At 44.3% G+C, this 17,473-nt stretch overlaps 1 protein-coding gene across 2 annotated transcripts in view; it reads left to right on the top strand.

The window, feature by feature from the left end:
* The window catches only part of MEGF6 (multiple EGF like domains 6), a 536,046-nt gene that overhangs the window by 470,377 nt on the left and 48,196 nt on the right, over window positions 1-17,473 (top strand). For both annotated transcript variants that reach the window (XM_073656500.1, XM_073656501.1), the window contains 6 exons: window positions 2,837-2,959; window positions 4,540-4,677; window positions 10,734-10,856; window positions 11,140-11,262; window positions 11,554-11,709; window positions 15,512-15,643. In XM_073656500.1, the coding sequence (XP_073512601.1) occupies window positions 2,837-2,959; window positions 4,540-4,677; window positions 10,734-10,856; window positions 11,140-11,262; window positions 11,554-11,709; window positions 15,512-15,643 (795 nt within the window). The remainder of the gene's footprint in view (window positions 1-2,836; window positions 2,960-4,539; window positions 4,678-10,733; window positions 10,857-11,139; window positions 11,263-11,553; window positions 11,710-15,511; window positions 15,644-17,473) is intronic.

Here is a 17,473-nt window from a genome sequence, read left to right as displayed (position 1 = left end):
CTATAATAATGTCTGGAGGACTATATGGGGACCATAATAATGTATGGTGGACTATATGGGGCCCATAATACTGTGTGGAGGGCTATGTGGGGCTTATTATGTATGGAGCACTATGTGGGGCCCATTATACTGTATGGAAGGCTATGTGGGGCCATTGTTCTGTATGGAGCACTATTGGGGCCATTATACTGTATGGAGGACTATATGGGGCCAATAATAATGTATGGAGGACTATATGGGGCCCATAATACTGCATGGAGAACTATGTGGGGCCCATAATAATGTATGGAGGACTATGTGGGGCCATTATTCTGTATGGAGGACTATGTGGGGCCGATAATAATGTATGGAGGACTATATGGGGCCTATAATATTGTATGGAGGACTATGTGGGGTCCATAATAATGTATGGAGGACTACATGAGTCCTATAATAATGTATGGTGGACTATATAGGGCCCATTATACTGTATGGAGGACTATGTGGGGCCAGTATATTGTATGGAGGACTATGTGGGGCCCATAATAATGAATGGAGGACTATATGGGGTCCATAATAATGTATGGAGGACTATATGAGTCTCATAATAATGTATGGAGGAATATATGGGGCCCATAATAATGTGTGGAAGACTATGTAGGGCCCATTCTGTATGGAAGCCTATGTGGGGCCCTTAATATTGTATGGAAGACTACATGTTACTTATAATAATGTATAGAGGACTATACGGGAACTATAATAATGTATGGAGGACTATTTGAGAACCATAATAATGTATGGAGGACTATATGGGGCCCATAATAATGTATGGAGGACTATGTGTGGCCCATTATACTGGATGTAGGACTATGTGAGGTCCATCATACTGTATGGAGGACTATGTGGGGTCCATTATACTGTATGGAGGACTATGTGGGGTCCATTATACTGCATGGAGGACTATGTTGGGCCCATTATACTGTATGGAGGACTATGTGGGCCCATTATTCTGTATGGAGGACTATGTGGGGCCCATTATACTGTATGGAGAAACATGTGGGCCCATTATTCTGTATGGAGTACTATGTGCGGCCATTGTTCTGTATGGAGGACTATGTTGGGCCCATTATGCTGTATGGAGGACTATGTAGGGCCCATAATAATGTATGGAGGACTATATGGGGTCCATAATAATGTATGGAGGACTATATGAGTCTCATAATAATGTATGGAGGAATATATGGGGCCCATAATAATGTGTCGAGGACTATGTAAGGCCCATTCTGTATGGAAGCCTATGTGGGGCCCTTAATATTGTATGGAAGACTACATGTTACTTATAATAATGTATGGAGGACTATACGGGAACTATAATAATGTATGGAGGACTATTTGAGAACCATAATAATGTATGGAGGACTATATGGGGCCCATAATAATGTATGGAGGACTATGTGTGGCTCATTATACTGGATGTAGAGCTATGTGAGGTCCATCATACTGTATGGAGGACTATGTGGGGTCCATTATACTGTATGGAGGACTATGTGGGGTCCATTATACTGTATGGGGGACTATGTTGGGCCCATTATACTGTATGGAGGACTATGTGGGGCCCATTATACTGTATGGAGAAATATGTGGGTTCATTATACTGTATGGAGGAGTATGTGGGCCCATTGTACTGTTTGCAAGACAGTCCTGCAAACAGCATAACGGCTCCAGTATAGTCCTTCCAGGGGGGCTATTATGCTGTTTGAAGCCCTTTGTGAAGAGGCCGTTATACTGTTTGCAAGTCTATGTAGGAGGGGGGGCACCAACACAGGTGTCAGAAAACGGATATCTTTTCTTTTGGAAGAAGACTCTGGTTTGGCTAAAATCATGTGGAAAGGCTGATTAAAGGGTGGACATTGACTTATAGGGTGGACACCTAAAATAGGTGGCACTAGAAAGACAGATTGCATCCGCTTGAATCAGATTTGATTTGCAAACTTTTTTTTCTCCCAGGGAAATATTGCCTGGCCTTTAAAGGGATTTTCATTGTCAGGATTCCCCAGTGCTGGGAGTAGGTGGGAGCATGACCGCAAGAATGTGATTTACATACATGCGGTCACATACCAACTAGACTTGCAGTGCTTCGCTCAGTACAACTGAATTGAGTGAGGCTGGACACGTCTGGTTGGAATGTGGCTGGAAGTATGCACACTTGCAGTCACATGACTGCTCACTGCTGGCACAGGAGAATTCTAACAGTGTGCACTGTGCACACTGTGAGAATTCACTAGTCTGCAGTCACATAGAGTGACAGCAGACTTCAGCCCCAAGCCTGGAAAGCCCCTTTAATTCTTGCTTCGCCTGTTTGTCAATGTAAGAGACTCTTTATATACTGTTCTTTTAATCAATTCTGGACTGGATCTATTACATTAATATTCCAGAAAAGCATACATTAGACAAAGGGGTTCAAAGATCAAAGTGGGCCACCAAGTATGGGGCTGGGATTTGCCACCCAGTACAGAATGGTCTAGTGGCTGTAACCCCTTTGTCCATTTCTTGACCCATGGACCAAGTACTCACCTAGCTGTTTGCTCCCAGTTTAAGAGAGGGAAGTCTTGCACGGGACCCCATAACACCCTCAGGGCTGAGCTCTATAGCACGTGCCCCCTTATAGTACATTATATACAGCTCATGTCTGTAGTATGAGGAGGCGAAGTGGAGCTCTGTAACAAGATATTAATGCATTCATTACAATGTAGCATAAAGCAATCACTCTTCTCCTTGGCAGAATGTTCCCTGCTCTTCAGCCCCTGGTTTTCACGTTTAATAATCTCCCTCCGATATCCCCTGCTTCTTCATACAGACATTAATGAATGCGTGACCGGCCGGGCCATGTGTGCGCACAGCTGTCTCAACACTCGAGGTTCGTTCCACTGCGGTTGCAGTCCTGGATATGAGTTAGGAGCTGATGGGAAACAGTGCTACAGTAAGTGTTCCATGGGGGGGAAACGTTCCGAACATCTGCACAAAATCTGCTGCTTTGGCTGTGAAATATTTGGTGTCTGTCGTTGCCAAAAAAGCACAATTACAGAATGTTTGGTTGGATTGCAGCTTCACTTTCAGAAGTATATATAGATTTAAAGGGGAACTCCACTTTGGAGCCACAGTTTACAACAATCCACAATTAAAATCTACATAGACTATTGGGTAAATTTGCAATTTTCTTTTCTTTACTTCTTATAGTTTTGAGATGTTTTCTCCTCCATTTATAGTTAGACTCCATTAAAGGGATTCTGTCAGAAGGTTTTTGTTACTTAATCTGAAAGCAGCATAATGTAGGGGTAGAGACCCTCATTAGGGCTGTGTCACTTGCTCAGCAGTTTGCTGTAATACAATCAGTGTTTTATCAGCAGGAGATAATCACTGCAGTACTAGGTGTCACGTGCCAGGAAGTCCAGCTAATCTATTTAACCCCGCCCCCACCACTGATTGGCAGCTTGCTGACAATGTATACAGGAAGTTGCCAATCAGGGATGTGGGCAGGGTTATACACTGCTCAGCATTCTGACCACTGCTACGCCTACAGCGGAGAAAACAGGGATTTTATCAAAACTGCAGCAAGCAGTCCAGTAAGTGATACATCACTGGAATCAGGCTCTCTGCCCCTACATACTGCTGATCTCCTATTCCATAGGGAAAACCTGCTGACAGATTCCCTTTAAACTTGCCTACTTTTAGTCAAGCCATTCTGGGAGGAGACCACATGACCATGACCCCTTCCTCTACACCTCTTCTCCTAACCACCTACGTCCCTCCATAGAATAATAATAATAATAATCTTTATTTTTATATAGCGCTAACATATTCCGCAGCGCTTTACATACATTATTGTCGCTGTCCCCATCGGGGCTCACAATCTAGATTCCCTATCAGTATGTCTTTGGAGTGTGGGAGGAAACCGGAGAACCCGGAGGAAACCCACGCAAACACAGGGAGAACATACAAACTCCTTGCAGATGTTGTCCTTGGTGGGATTTGAACCCAGGACCCCAGTGCTGCAAAGCTGCAGTGCTAACCACTGCGCCACCGTGCCGCCCATAGAAGAGACCTTCCAGAGGCGCTGCATTTCGGGAGCTTTCAGAAAGCCTCCCAAATTTTCCAACTCATCCGAGACATCTTCCGACCATTCTGGGAGAGTTGACAGATATGAGTTATGCTGTTGTCTGTTACCAATGGAAATCTGCAGAAAGTAGAAATTCACTTTGGATAGGAATTGAGAAAAAGACATGAAATAACACTAGAAAAACAGAATACGGTCAGTGTCACATACCGGTAATACATGAACGATCACTGAGCTGGAAAATTACATTCTCGTTGATCAATAGAAAAGTTGAAAACTTTTTTATACCCATGGGCACATTTAAACTTCCAATACAAAGCCCCCACCATTGTGCTGATGTCAGAACAGAGCTGGTGGTATGGACCATCACCAGGAAGACGAGAGAGTCTCTGCTTTGCTATTTTTTCATTAACATACCGTATATGTTTTTCTTTTTTTTTCGTTAGGGATAGAAATGGAAATCATCAACAGTTGTGAGATAAACAATGGCGGCTGTTCACATGAATGCCGTCACAGCAACCCGGGCCCCACGTGCATCTGCCCACCTGGGTTAGATCTGGACTCTGATGGGAGGACGTGTGTGGGTAAGAGGCTGTTCCTGTTCTACGTTGCCTTTTGTAGCCATTTATTAAAGGGAGCCCCCCACTTACTAAATTTGAAGTGGACTGTATATCTGCCAAAACGCTGCCCCCGCAGTCATGAAAGGATGGTAATTCCCACCTATCCTCATAGCTGCGGCTGTCAGGCCATATTTGGAGTCACAGGTTATAACAGCTGGAGAGGACAGGGTGGAGATCACGAGTGTGTGATGAATCCTGCCAATCACACTGGATGGCGCCACGCTGCAGGCGAGTTCTGGTGCAATGTACAGACCACTTATCCTCTTGTAGATAATCCACAGATGCTTCTCTGTGCGGAGATGCTTTATTTTGTGTTGTGTCCAGGATGAAACGCTTGCTGCAGCTTTACACTCCAGTCACGCAGCAGCCGGACAGATACAGATATTGCCACCAGCTAAATTAAATTGTTTAACCAAGATTGTCCAATAAGAGGTCATGTGAGTCTACAAATCTACTGCGGAACAATGAGCATCGGGAGCGGTGGAGACGAGATCTGGCAGCTCGCTCTTAAAGGGAGTGTTCAGGGTTTATGCTCAACTTTCTTGTAGCAATAATTACATACAATTGTATCCAATCTAGACAATCCTGTGTGCGCTGGAGACAGCGGCAGCACACATCAATATCCTAGCCTGATCGTTTGTTACAATGTATCAGTGCGAGTAAAATATATTATCCTAGAGCCCTGTCTGTCCACTCACCGGGGCCATATAATGTCCAATAACTCTTCAGACCACCGTCAGACACATTAGCGCTGTTTTGCACAAGACTAAGAGGTATGTAAATAATTCAGGCTCAGCTACAGTATAGACCAAAAGTTTGGACACACCTTCTCATTTAAAGATTTTTCTGTATTTTCATGACTATGAAAATTGTACATTCACACTGAAGGCATCAAAACTATGAATTAACACATGTGGAATTATATACTTAACAAAAAAGTGTGAAACAACTGAAAATATGTCTTATATTCTAGGTTCTTCAAAGTAGCCACCTTTTGCTTTGATGACTGCTTTGCACACTCTTGGCATTCTCTTGATGAGCTTCAAGAGGTAGTCACCGGAAATGGTTTTCACTTCATAGGTGTGCCCTGTCAGGTTTAATAAGTGGGATTTCTTGCCTTATAAATGGGGTTGGGACCATCAGTTGTGTTGTGCAGAAGTCTGGTGGATACACAGCTGATAGTCCTACTGAATAGACTGTTAGAATTTGTATTATGGCAAGAAAAAAGCAGCTAAGTAAAGAAGAACGAGTGGCCATCATTACTTTAAGAAATGAAGGTCAGTCAGTCCGAAAAATTGGGCAAACTTTAAAAGTGTCCCCAAGTGCAGTTGCAAATACCATCAAGCGCTACAAAGAAACTGGCTCACATGAGGACCGCCCCAGGAAAGGAAGACCAAGAGTCACCTCTGCTTCTGAGGATAAGTTTACCCGAGTCACCAGCCTCAGAAATCGCAGGTTAACAGCAGCTCAGATTAGAGACCAGGTCAATGCCACACAGAGTTCTAGCAGCAGACACATCTCTACAACAACTGTTAAGAGGAGACTTTGTGCAGCAGGCCTTCATGGTAAAATAGCTGCTAAGGACAGGCAACAAGCAGAAGAGACTTGTTTGGGCTAAAGAACACAAGGAATGGACATTAGACCAGTGGAAATCTGTGCGTTGGTCTAATGAGTCCAAATTTGAGATCTTTGGTTCCAACCACCGTGTCTTTGTGCGACGCAGAAAAGGTGAACGGATGGACTCTACATGCCTGGTTCCCACCGTGAAGCATGGAGGGGAGGTGTGATGGTGTGGGGGTGCTTTGCTGGTGACACTGTTGAGGATTTATTCAAAATTGAAGGCATACTGAACCAGCATGGCTACCACAGCATCTTGCAGCGGCATGCTATTCCATCTGGTTTGCGTTTAGTTGGACCATCATTTATTTTTCAACAGGACAATGGCCCCAAACACACCTTCAGGCTGTGTAAGGGCTATTTGACCAAGAAGGAGAGTGATGGGGTGCTAAACCAGATGACCTGGCCTCCACAGTCACCAGACCTGAACCCAAATCGAGATGGTTTGGGGTGAGCTGGACCGCAGAGTGAAGGCAAAAGGGCCAACAAGTGCTAAGCATCTCTGGGAACTCCTTCAAGATTGTTGGAAGACCATTTCCGGTGACTACCTCTTGAAGCTCATCAAGAGAATGCCAAGAGTGTGCAAAGCAGTCATCAAAGCAAAAGGTGGCTACTTTGAAGAACCTAGAATATAAGACATATTTTCAGTTGTTTCACACTTTTTTGTTAAGTATATAATTCCACATGTGTTAATTCATAGTTTTGATGCCTTCAGTGTGAATGTACAATTTTCATAGTCATGAAAATACAGAAAAATCTTTAAATGAGAAGGTGTGTCCAAACTTTTGGTCTGTACTGTATATTTTCAGGCAAAGTTTAAAGGGGTTATCCAGGACTTACAGGCAGGTAATTGCTACCTACCTGCCTGTTGTGACCATTGCCAATCTCTGCCGGCACAAAGTGGTCACAGATGGCTCTTGCCAGTGATTCAGCGACTTCCGGTGACGTCATGTCAACAGAGCAGCAACGTCTTTTATGCTCTGCTCTGACTGCTGATGTCATGTTGATTGACAGCTGGCTCCCCACTGCCTGACTTCGGGGAGCCGGCTGCCAATTAGCATGACGTCGGCAATCACATTCCATCGAAATGGAAGAGCAAGAGCTGCTGTGTTGGCAAGGAGCCATTGAGCCGGCGCTGGGTATAACAAACAGGTAGTTGGCAGCTACCCGCCTGTTAGTTTTTAAGCACATAGTGAAAAAAAAATCCTAGATAAACCCTTTTAAGTGGCTGCAAAGCTGGCCTCAAGGTTGTGCAACCTGTTCCATTATAGAAGTGCCAACCTCTTGCGTTCCTTTAGGCCAGATGCATAAATAGTTGCTCCAGTGGTAACGTATCTGCTCAAGCACATAGTATTTACAAGGCAAAGTAGTTCTACAAAAGGTCAGGTACAATGAAAACATAAAAAAATACATATATTTTTTTTATTTACTCTTTATTAAAGGCATTGCAGCGCATTGGTCGTTGTGACCGAGTAGTCTTAGTCATAACTAATACCATTTGTTTGGTTGAAACGTGTCAAAAGTGTTGCTTTTTCCAATGTGCTGTAATGCTCTAATTAAAGATTAAAATGTCTTGTATGGTGAAGGATTAAGATTCATATTATCTGGATCTACCGGCCGAGCCGACACCTGGAAAACATCCCCCTAGAATTATCCTTCTCTACGGGGGCACATTGCAGTCAGGCGGGTAATGTTCTCCTGCCATTCACCAAACCCAGCCTCATCCATCAGGTGCCAGATAGAGAAGTGTGATCTTCCGGAGTCCAGTGGTGGCGGCTTAACACCACTCCATCCAACACTCAGCATTGTGCTTGGTGATGTACGGCTGCATGCAGCTGCTCGGCCATGAAGCTCCTGGCAGGGGCGCAGTGTTTGTGCTAACACCCGAGGAGGTATGGACTCTGCAGGTATGGAGTCAACAGAGCTTTGGTGACTTTTCTGCCCTCTGCTCCTTAGCAGTCGGCCCCCCCCACTCTGTAACATTACGGGGTCTCCACTCCGTGGCTGAGTTGCTGCAGTTCCTTCCACTTTTCAGTAATATCACTGACAGGTGATGGGGGAAGATTTAGGAAGAAGAAATGTCATGACGGACTTGTTATCCCGGTGGTTTCTATTACAGGACTTGCTAGTATCAGTGAGCTCTGCACCACCAGCCATTCTGTCACGTTAGTAAAGGCAGACGGCATAGCGGGGGGCCGGAGGTTATACACCAGGGGTGAGGGGCTGGATGTTATACACCAGGGGTGAGGGGCTGGATGTTATACACCAGGGGGCAAGGGTCCGGAGGTTAGACACCAGGGGGCAAGGGGCCGGAAGTTATACACTGGGGGGCGAGGGGACGGATGTTATACACCAGAGGGCAAGGGTCCGGAGGTTAGACACCAGGGGGCAAGGGGCCGGAAGTTATACACTGGGGGATGAGGGGACGGATGTTATACAACAGAGTGCAAGGTGCCCCGAGGTTAGACACCAGGGGGCAAGGGGCTGGATGTTATACACCGGGGGCAAGGGGCTGGATGTTATACACCAGGGGGCAAGGGTCTGGAGGTTAGACACCAGGGGGCAAGGGGCCGGAGGTTATACACTGGGGGGCGAGGGGCCGGATGTTATACACCAGAGGGCAAGGGGCCGGATGTTATACACCAGAGGGCAAGGGGCCGGAAGTTAGACACCAGGGGACAAGGGGCCGGAGGTTAGACACCAGGGGGCGAGGGGCCGGAGGTTATACACTGGGGGCGAGGGGCTGGATGTTATACACCAGGGGGCAAGGGTCTGGAGGTTAGACACCAGGGGGCAAGGGTCCGGAAGTTAGACACCAGGGAGCAAGGGGCCGGAGGTTATACACTGGGGAGCGAGGGGCCGGATGTTATACACCAGAGGGCATGGGGCCGGAGGTTAGACACCAGGGGACAAGGGGCCGGAGGTTATACACTGGGGGCGAGGGGCTGGATGTTATACACCAGGGGGCAAGTGGCCAGAGGTTATACACTGGGGGGCGAGGGGCCGGATGTTATACACCAGAGGGCAAGGGGCCGGAAGTTATACACCGGGAGGCGCGGGGCCGGAAGTTATACACCAGGGGCAAGGGGCCAGAGGTTATACACCAGGGGGCGAGGGGCCAGAGGTTATACACCGGGGGCGAGGGGCTGGATGTTATACTGTGGGGGCAAGGGACCATATGTTATATACCGGGTTTTGAGGGGCTAGATGTTATCACTGGGGGGTGAGTGGCCGGCCCGTTATACACCGTTGGTAAGGGGCTGGATGTTATCACTGGGGGGGTGAGGGGTCGGGTGTTATACCCTGGGGGGGCGAGGGGCTGGATGCTATCACTAGGGGAGTGAAGGGCTGAATGTTATCACTGGAGGGTGAGGGGCCGGATGTTATCACCGGGGGTGAAGAGCCGGATGTTATCACTGGGGGGAGTGAGGGGCTGAATGTTATCACTGGGGGGGTGAGGGGCCGATGTTATCAGCGGGGGTGAGGGGCCGGATGTTATCACTGGGGGTGAGGGGCTGGATGTTATCACTGGGGGGAGTGAGGGGCTGAATGTTATCACCGGGGGTGAGGGGCTGGATGTTATCACTGGGGGGGCGAGGGGCCAGATGTTATCACTGGGGGGATGAGGGGCTGGATGTTATCACTGGGGGGAGTGAGGGGCTGAATGTTATCACTGGGGGGGCGAGGGGCCAGATGTTATCACTGGGGGGATGAGGGGCTGAATGTTATCACTGGGGGGAGTGAAGGGCTGAATGTTATCACTGGGGGATGAGGGGCCAGATGTTATCACTGGGGGTGAGGGGCTGGATGTGATCACTGGGGGGAGTGAGGGGCTGAATGTTATCACCGGGGGTGAGGGGCTGGATGTTATCACTGGGGGGGCGAGGGGCCAGATGTTATACATCTTTGGCAAGAGGACTGAATGAAAAATCTTGAATTTAACAATTAAGGTGAGTCCCAAAACTTTTGTCAATAAGTGTATCAATGCATGCCAGTTACAGAAAAGTAGAAGAGGAAGTGAAAATTACAGAAGTTATTCTTTTTCTATACTTCATGACACACAAAAATCATAGCGCTGCAGCCAATCACTGAGCTCTGCCTTTATCTGCTGATTTTGGTGATTGAATGCTGCCCTGTCAACGTAACCTCACCGCTGCAGCCAAATAAGACAGACTAGGGGCACAGTGCTGGACTCGGAGAGGGTTAATGAAGCATAGTTGTGATGTGATTTTTTATTGTTTAAGTTAACTGCCTGTGGGGAAAAGTTTTCTAAAAGGGGAAAGCCCCCTTTTAATATGATTTGAACTCATTTATGTATGCTAATAGCAATGATGAAGAGAAGCGGATCATCTGCAGCACAAATGTGAGTGATGTAATTTATCAAATCCCATTTACCTTTACAGATGCGGATGAGTGCAGCAATGGTGCGTCCTGCTGTCAGCAAGAGTGCTCCAATTATGTTGGGGGCTACGAGTGCGTCTGTTACCCCGGTTATCGGCTCAACGCTGACGGCTGTGGATGTGACGGTAAGGGGTACATGAAGCTCAATGTAGATGTCTTTGGTCTTGCAGGAGCTTATAGCCCATATTTCTGCACCATCCCATTCTTTAGGGGAAGCCCCCGCTCTCGTCTGCAGGAGAGAAGGGCAGATGAACCTTGGGCCATCTCCTCCGTTCTATGTTTAGATACTTGTGGAGGAGATGGACCCTTCACATAAAGGGTTATCCTAAGCACCCCCCACTTACACACGGCCCTCACAACATGATGGGAGTTATACTGTGCCTCTAATCCAACCTAATCTCCATGCAGATGTGAACGAATGTCTATCAAACAATGGAGGATGCCACCAAGTTTGTGATAATCTTCCCGGATCGTTCCAATGTGGCTGCAATCCTGGATACAGACTGAACGCTGATGGAAAAGGCTGTACTGGTAATACTCACACCTCGGACTAAACCTGGATACTGTTTGTTTGGACCTCAAAATCTAGGTCCTCCTTTGTAAACACTTCTTAGAATTAAAATGTGTCAATTTTGCAAATAATCTAACTTAGAACTTTCAAAACTGTTGTGTCTACAGCTCCTAGGCTGAGCTGTGGGTCTCCATGGTTACAGACTACATCCAAACCCGGCGTAGTCTGATCCAGCAGTCATACTCTTTCATCTACTTCTTGCTAATCAAGACTCTAGTCGACTTTCTGCTTCCCTCCTCGTCTCTTCTCAGGCATCCGAGACCCAGATCCCGGGCAGCTTCCTGTGCAGCAATCTCTTCCTCAAGTGACTTTATTGCGGGATGAGTTCTCCCAGATATTTGATGACGACTATGATGAAGATGAAGAAGCAGAATTGCGGGGAGAGCACACACTGTCCGAGTCATTTGGTAAGCAGGCATACAAGTCATCATTACCATACATCTATCAGCGCTGCTCTCCGTCTCTACCCCGCTATATGCAGTGACCCATGAAAACGGATCCACTTACTGGTTATTACTGGAATTAACCCCAATTAGTTTCTACCGGGGATCCTGCCTCCTTGGGGGATTACGGTGTCATTACATGGTAACATTATCCCTCTGTACATTGACTTATTAGTACATGTGGTTCTAATAATACAGCAAAGTGAATGAATTAATATTCTTAATTTTCGGAATGGGGGGAGTTAAATTATCAAGCAAAACGGAAGTAAAAAGAAAGAGCGTTTCAATAAAAAGAGACGGACACAAAAAAATTAAAATGTATATGGCCTTTAAAAAAAAAAAAAAAAAGTTTAACCCTTTAGGGAGCAGGCGATTTTTTAGTTTTGTTTTATCAAAATCCATAACTTTTTCATTTATCTGCCAATGTTCAGAATATATATTTTTTTCTTATTTGGGAGTGTTGTATTTGTAGTGTTCATTGTGCGGTAAAAATGACCTCACAACATGGTTCTCTAGGCCAATACGATTACGAAGATACCAAACATAAATGTATTTTTTTTATTTAAAAAGTAAAAAACAAAAATTCTGGATTTCATTAAAAAAATAAATAAATAAAAATCTTGTGCTGACTTTTACGAGACCTGTAACTTTTATTTATTTTTTCATTAATAAAGCTGTATGAGCTCTTGATTTTTGTGAGACGAGCTGACAGTTTTATTGATACATTTTGATCACTTCTTATTGCACTTTTTGCACAGTTGCATTGACCAAAAATTCTCTTTCGATTTTTTTTCTCTTTATGGTTTTTACCAATCTGATTAATAAATTTTATATTTTGATAAATCGGACGTGGTAATACCAAATATGTTTATTTTCTTTTATATCTTTAATATTTCTATATTTAGTGTGAAAAAAGGAGGTGATTTGAATTTTTATTTATTTATTTTTTATATTCATTAAAACATTTTTTTTTTACTTTTCTTTTTAGTTATTTGATCCTCCAATCGTCTGATCGCCCATACTACAGTGGATACAGAAAGTATTCAGACCCCTTTAAATTTTTCACTCTTTGTTTCATTGCAGCCATTTGGTAAATTCTAAAAAGGACATTTTTTTTTCTCAGTAAAGTACACTCTGCACTCCATCTTGACTGAAAAAAACAGAAATGTAGAAATTTTTGCAAATTTAATAAAAAAGAAAAACTGAAATATCACATGGTCATAAGTATTCAGACCTTTTTCTCAGACACTAATATTTAAGTCACGAGCTGTCAATTTCCTTGTGATCCTCCTTGAGATGGTTCTACTCCTTCACTGGAGTCCAGCTGTGATTAATTAAACTGATAGGACTTGATTTGGAAAGGCACACGCCTGTCTATATAAGACCTCACAGCTCACAGTGCATGTCAGACCAAATGAGAATCATGAGCTCAAAGGAACTGCCCAAGGAGCTCAGAGACAGAATTGTGGCAAGGCACCGATATGGCCAAGGTTAAAAATGAATTTCTGCATTACTCAAGGGTCCTAAGAGCACTGTGGCTTCCATAATCCTTAAATGGAAGAAGTTTGGGACCACCAGAAGTCTTCCTAGACCTGGCTGTCCAGCCAAACTGAGCAATCGTGGGAGAAGAGTCTTGGTGAGAGAGGTAAAGAAGAACCCCAAGATCACTGTGGCTGAGTTCCAGAGATGCAGTAGGGAGACGGGAGAAAGTTCCACAAAGTCAACTATCACTGCAGCCCTCCAGTCGGGCCATTATGGCAGAGTGGCCCAATGGAAGCCTCTCTTCAGTGCAAGACATATGAAAGCCCACATAGCGTTTTCTCAAAAACACATGAAGGACTCTCAGACTATGAGAAATAAGATTCTCTAGTCTGATGAGACGAAGATAGAACTTTTTGGTGATAATTCTAAGCGGTATGTGTGGAGAAAACCAGGCACTGCTCATCACTTGCCCAATACAATCCCAACAGTGATACACGGTGGTGGCATCATCATGCTGTGGGGGTGTTTTTCAGCTGCAGGGACAGGATGACTGGTTGCAATTGAAGGAAACATGAATGCGGCCAAGTATTGAGATATCGTGGGTGAAAACCTCTTCCAGAGTGCTCTGGACCTCAGACTTGTCCGAAAGTTCACCTTCCAACAAGACAATGACCCTAAGCACACAGCTAAAATAACAAAGGAGTGGCTTCAGAGCAACTCTGTGATGATTCTTGACTGGGCCATCCAGAGCCCTGACCTAAACCCAATTGAGCATCTCTGGAGAGACCTGAAAATGGCTGTCCACCAACGTTCACCAATCAACCTGATGGAACTGTAGAGCATCTACAAGGAAGAATGGCAGAGGATCCCCAAATCCAGGTGTGAAAAACTTGTTGCATCATTCCTAAGAAGACTCATGGCTGTACTAGCTCAAAAGGGTGCTTCTACTCAATACTGAGCAAAGGGTCTGAATACTTATGACCATAGTGATATTTCAGTTTTTCTTTTTTAATAAATTTGCAAAAATTTCTATATTTCTTTTTTTTTTCAGTCAAGATGGGGTGCAGAGTGTACTTTAATGAGAAAAAAAAATGATTTTTTTTAGAATTTACCAAATGGCTGCAATGAAACAAAGAGTGAAAAATTTAAAGGGGTCTGAATACTTTTTGTACCCACTGTATATACTGCAATTCAACAGTTTAGCAGCATGTAGTCAAAATCACGGTCTTTTTTCAGCAGACCCCCGGCTGCCATGGCAACCCGCAAGGAAGGTGGGGTACAATGGGCGCTTAGACTGGTGCCCACTTATGCCGCACACTGTAAATGTCATTGTCAGAGATTGACAGTGGCATTAGCATGTTAACAGCAACCTCAGGTGTTAGCTGCAGATGATGAGTGAATAACACAACCATCATCCGCTAAGAATGAGTCAGCTCCTGTGCCCGCTCCATACACCTGCTCTTGACGAGCACTGTACTTGTACAGCTCATCGTTAAAGGGATTGTCCACCATTGAAGACTATTTTTTTTTCGTCTAAATGCATGTATTTAGGGCTAAAAATCATTTTTGCTATTATTTCATTTAAAATTTTGAATCTTTTGTCTTCTATAACCTCTGTATTCCACTGCCTATTGCTGGCTGCAGAGTCATCTGAGTACCTGTCAGTGAGCTCGTTCTAACGGTCCAATAGCAGAGCTTGTAACACAATTATCTGTGTATTGTTTTAGCTCCTTTCAGCTGATTTTTGACCACAGACCACATCAGAGTTGAATGTGCCAGGAAACAAAGAGCCTGTAAAAGCCAAACTGTGCACATTGCATTTAAAAAATAAATACATATATTTTTTAGCCCTAAATACATGGATTAAGTGAAAAAAAAAGTACCCCAAAGGTGGACTTTTGATTATAGACACATAAAGTGCTTTATATTCTGGAACTTGAAATGGGAAGTGACATCATCAATCTCCCCAGATAACCCCACCCATTATTCAGTGACATCACTAGTGACATTACCAGTAACTCCGCCCCTTATGCTGTGTCTGCACTCCTCTTCTTTGTGTGTTATCTGAGGCTGTTATGCCTCTCTCTGTAAAACATGGTGGTTTCTGGACCAGATTCCAGTGTATCCTATTTGGCCAAATGCATATATAATTTTTTTTATTTTTTACATGCATTAACATTAAAAAAAGACAAAAATGATGGCAAAAGAGGAAAAAAAAGTTAAACAAAATTTTATTCCAATGCGTTGCTATCTTACTCTTGCTTTGTTTTTGTTGCACTTTCAGTGTGTTTCGATGGCACGTTTGGCCCAGACTGCACGCTGACCTGTGACGACTGTCAGAATGGCGCTACCTGCACCATAGAGGAGGACGGCTGTGCGTGCACTGCAGGCTGGACCGGACTCATTTGTAACCAGAGTAAGTTGAGTATTATTAGGTAATAAAGAACATACAGTATAATCCTCATCTTATGGTTCTGTTATCATTAGCTCATATAAGGATCCAAATCCTGATGGTAAACTAGCTGCACTTTTAAAATGCAAATTTTAATATTGGGGTAATGGGACTTTTAAAAAGGGGTTGTACATGCAATTAAAAGCAAGTACAACTGCCTCATCAAGTATCCAATGAACTTTACCCTGGAGACTCTTAAAGGGAGTTTCCAACATATAACTGTTGGATCTGACCGGGATCTGACTACTTCAAACCCACTTAAGGATCTCCATTATGGTCGGGGAGAGACTGGGAGATTGGTGGTGCCTGACAAGCTGATTCCTGTTACTGCTCAATCATGACAGCTACCTGGAGCAGGGCCTTACAGTATAGTTATTAAAATATGTGTATACTCCCCAATCAGAGGCGTAGCTGGACCTTTTTTCAGGGCAAACATTTTTTGATCACCACCCGTATCAAACATCGTACATTTCTGTAACATCCATAGTTTGGAAAAACCTGTTCATGCAAAGGTTATCCTTTGTTCATATTGGAATGTGCACATTGTAGCTTCAGACTGAAGGCAGCAAAACCACAAGCAATAAAGAAGCACTTGTGAAATAAACCTGAAGATGGGCTAAACCATAAATTCCTCAAATGACCCCCTTTTACTCTCATGGCAACTTTAAACCCCCTTGGCATTCTCTCAATCAGCTTCATCAAGTCAACAGGTATGTCTTGCCAAGAGTCCACCGGCCTTCAGAAAGATTTTGCGGCCGTCAGGTGTGTTTTGCAGAGACAGTATTGGTCCTCAGCTCCATACAGTGTTGACCCCTATTTCCACAACTGTTCTAAGCCAGAATATGGTAAGAAGCCCTCAAGTAAATAAAGAGAAACGCTGTTCCATCATTACACTAAGACATGAAATCCGGAAAATTGCTAGAATCTTGAATGTGTCCTCAAGTGCAGTCATGAAAAACATCAACTGCTATGATAAATCTGTGTCTCATGAGGACCGACCCCAGAAAAAGAAAACTAAGAATTTCAAATGCTGCAGAGGATAAGGTCATCAGAGTTATCAGACTCAGAAAATACAAGTTAACAGCACCCCAGTTGACAGCTCTCATAAATGATGCACAGACGTCAACTAGTAAACACATCTCAACATCAACTGTTCCAAGGAGACTGTGAGAAGCAGGACTTTATGGTTGAATTGCTGCAAAAGTAGCCACTATTGAGGACTGCACTCAAGAAGTAGAGACTTGTTTGAGTCAAGCCACACAAGGACTGGTCATTAGATCAGTGGAAATCAGTTCTGTGGTCTGAAGAGTCAAAATTAGAGTTTTGGTACCAACCACCATGTGTTTCTTCCCTCCTTGTTTCCATGTGTGTACTTTTGTGGTTTTGCTGCCTTAAGTCTCAATCTACAATGTAAACAATCCAACCATGGACAAGAAAACCCATTGTATGAATAGGTCTGTCCTTGACCAGTACTGTATTTGCAGTGTGAATTAATGACATTAGCACCCCGGCACCCACCACCCAGAGGAGAACATGCCTTACATCCCTACTCATACCTACAGTATGCCCTTCTGGAAAACTTTACGAAGGTTCCTGGATAAGATCTCTTGAATTCAGAACCAATGGAAATTCCACTCTAGTTTAGAAAGTCATTGTATTCTTTAATTTCAGAGTGATACAAGCTTGTTTATTGAGTTTGACTTTGTATGTTGCGGTAAGACATTTCCACGGCACCATCCTGAAGTAGCCAAGTCCCTAGTTGATGGAACTTTTGGTTGGAGATCTGGATTGTAT

The sequence above is a fragment of the Phyllobates terribilis genome, unplaced genomic scaffold, assembly GCF_046119375.1.
Source record: "Phyllobates terribilis strain yellow unplaced genomic scaffold, ASM4611937v1 Scaffold_12__6_contigs__length_324123572, whole genome shotgun sequence".
Taxonomy (NCBI): Eukaryota; Metazoa; Chordata; class Amphibia; order Anura; family Dendrobatidae; genus Phyllobates; species Phyllobates terribilis.
The sequence above is the reverse complement of the archived record's forward strand: the minus strand, read 5'-3'. Positions and strand labels throughout refer to the sequence as shown.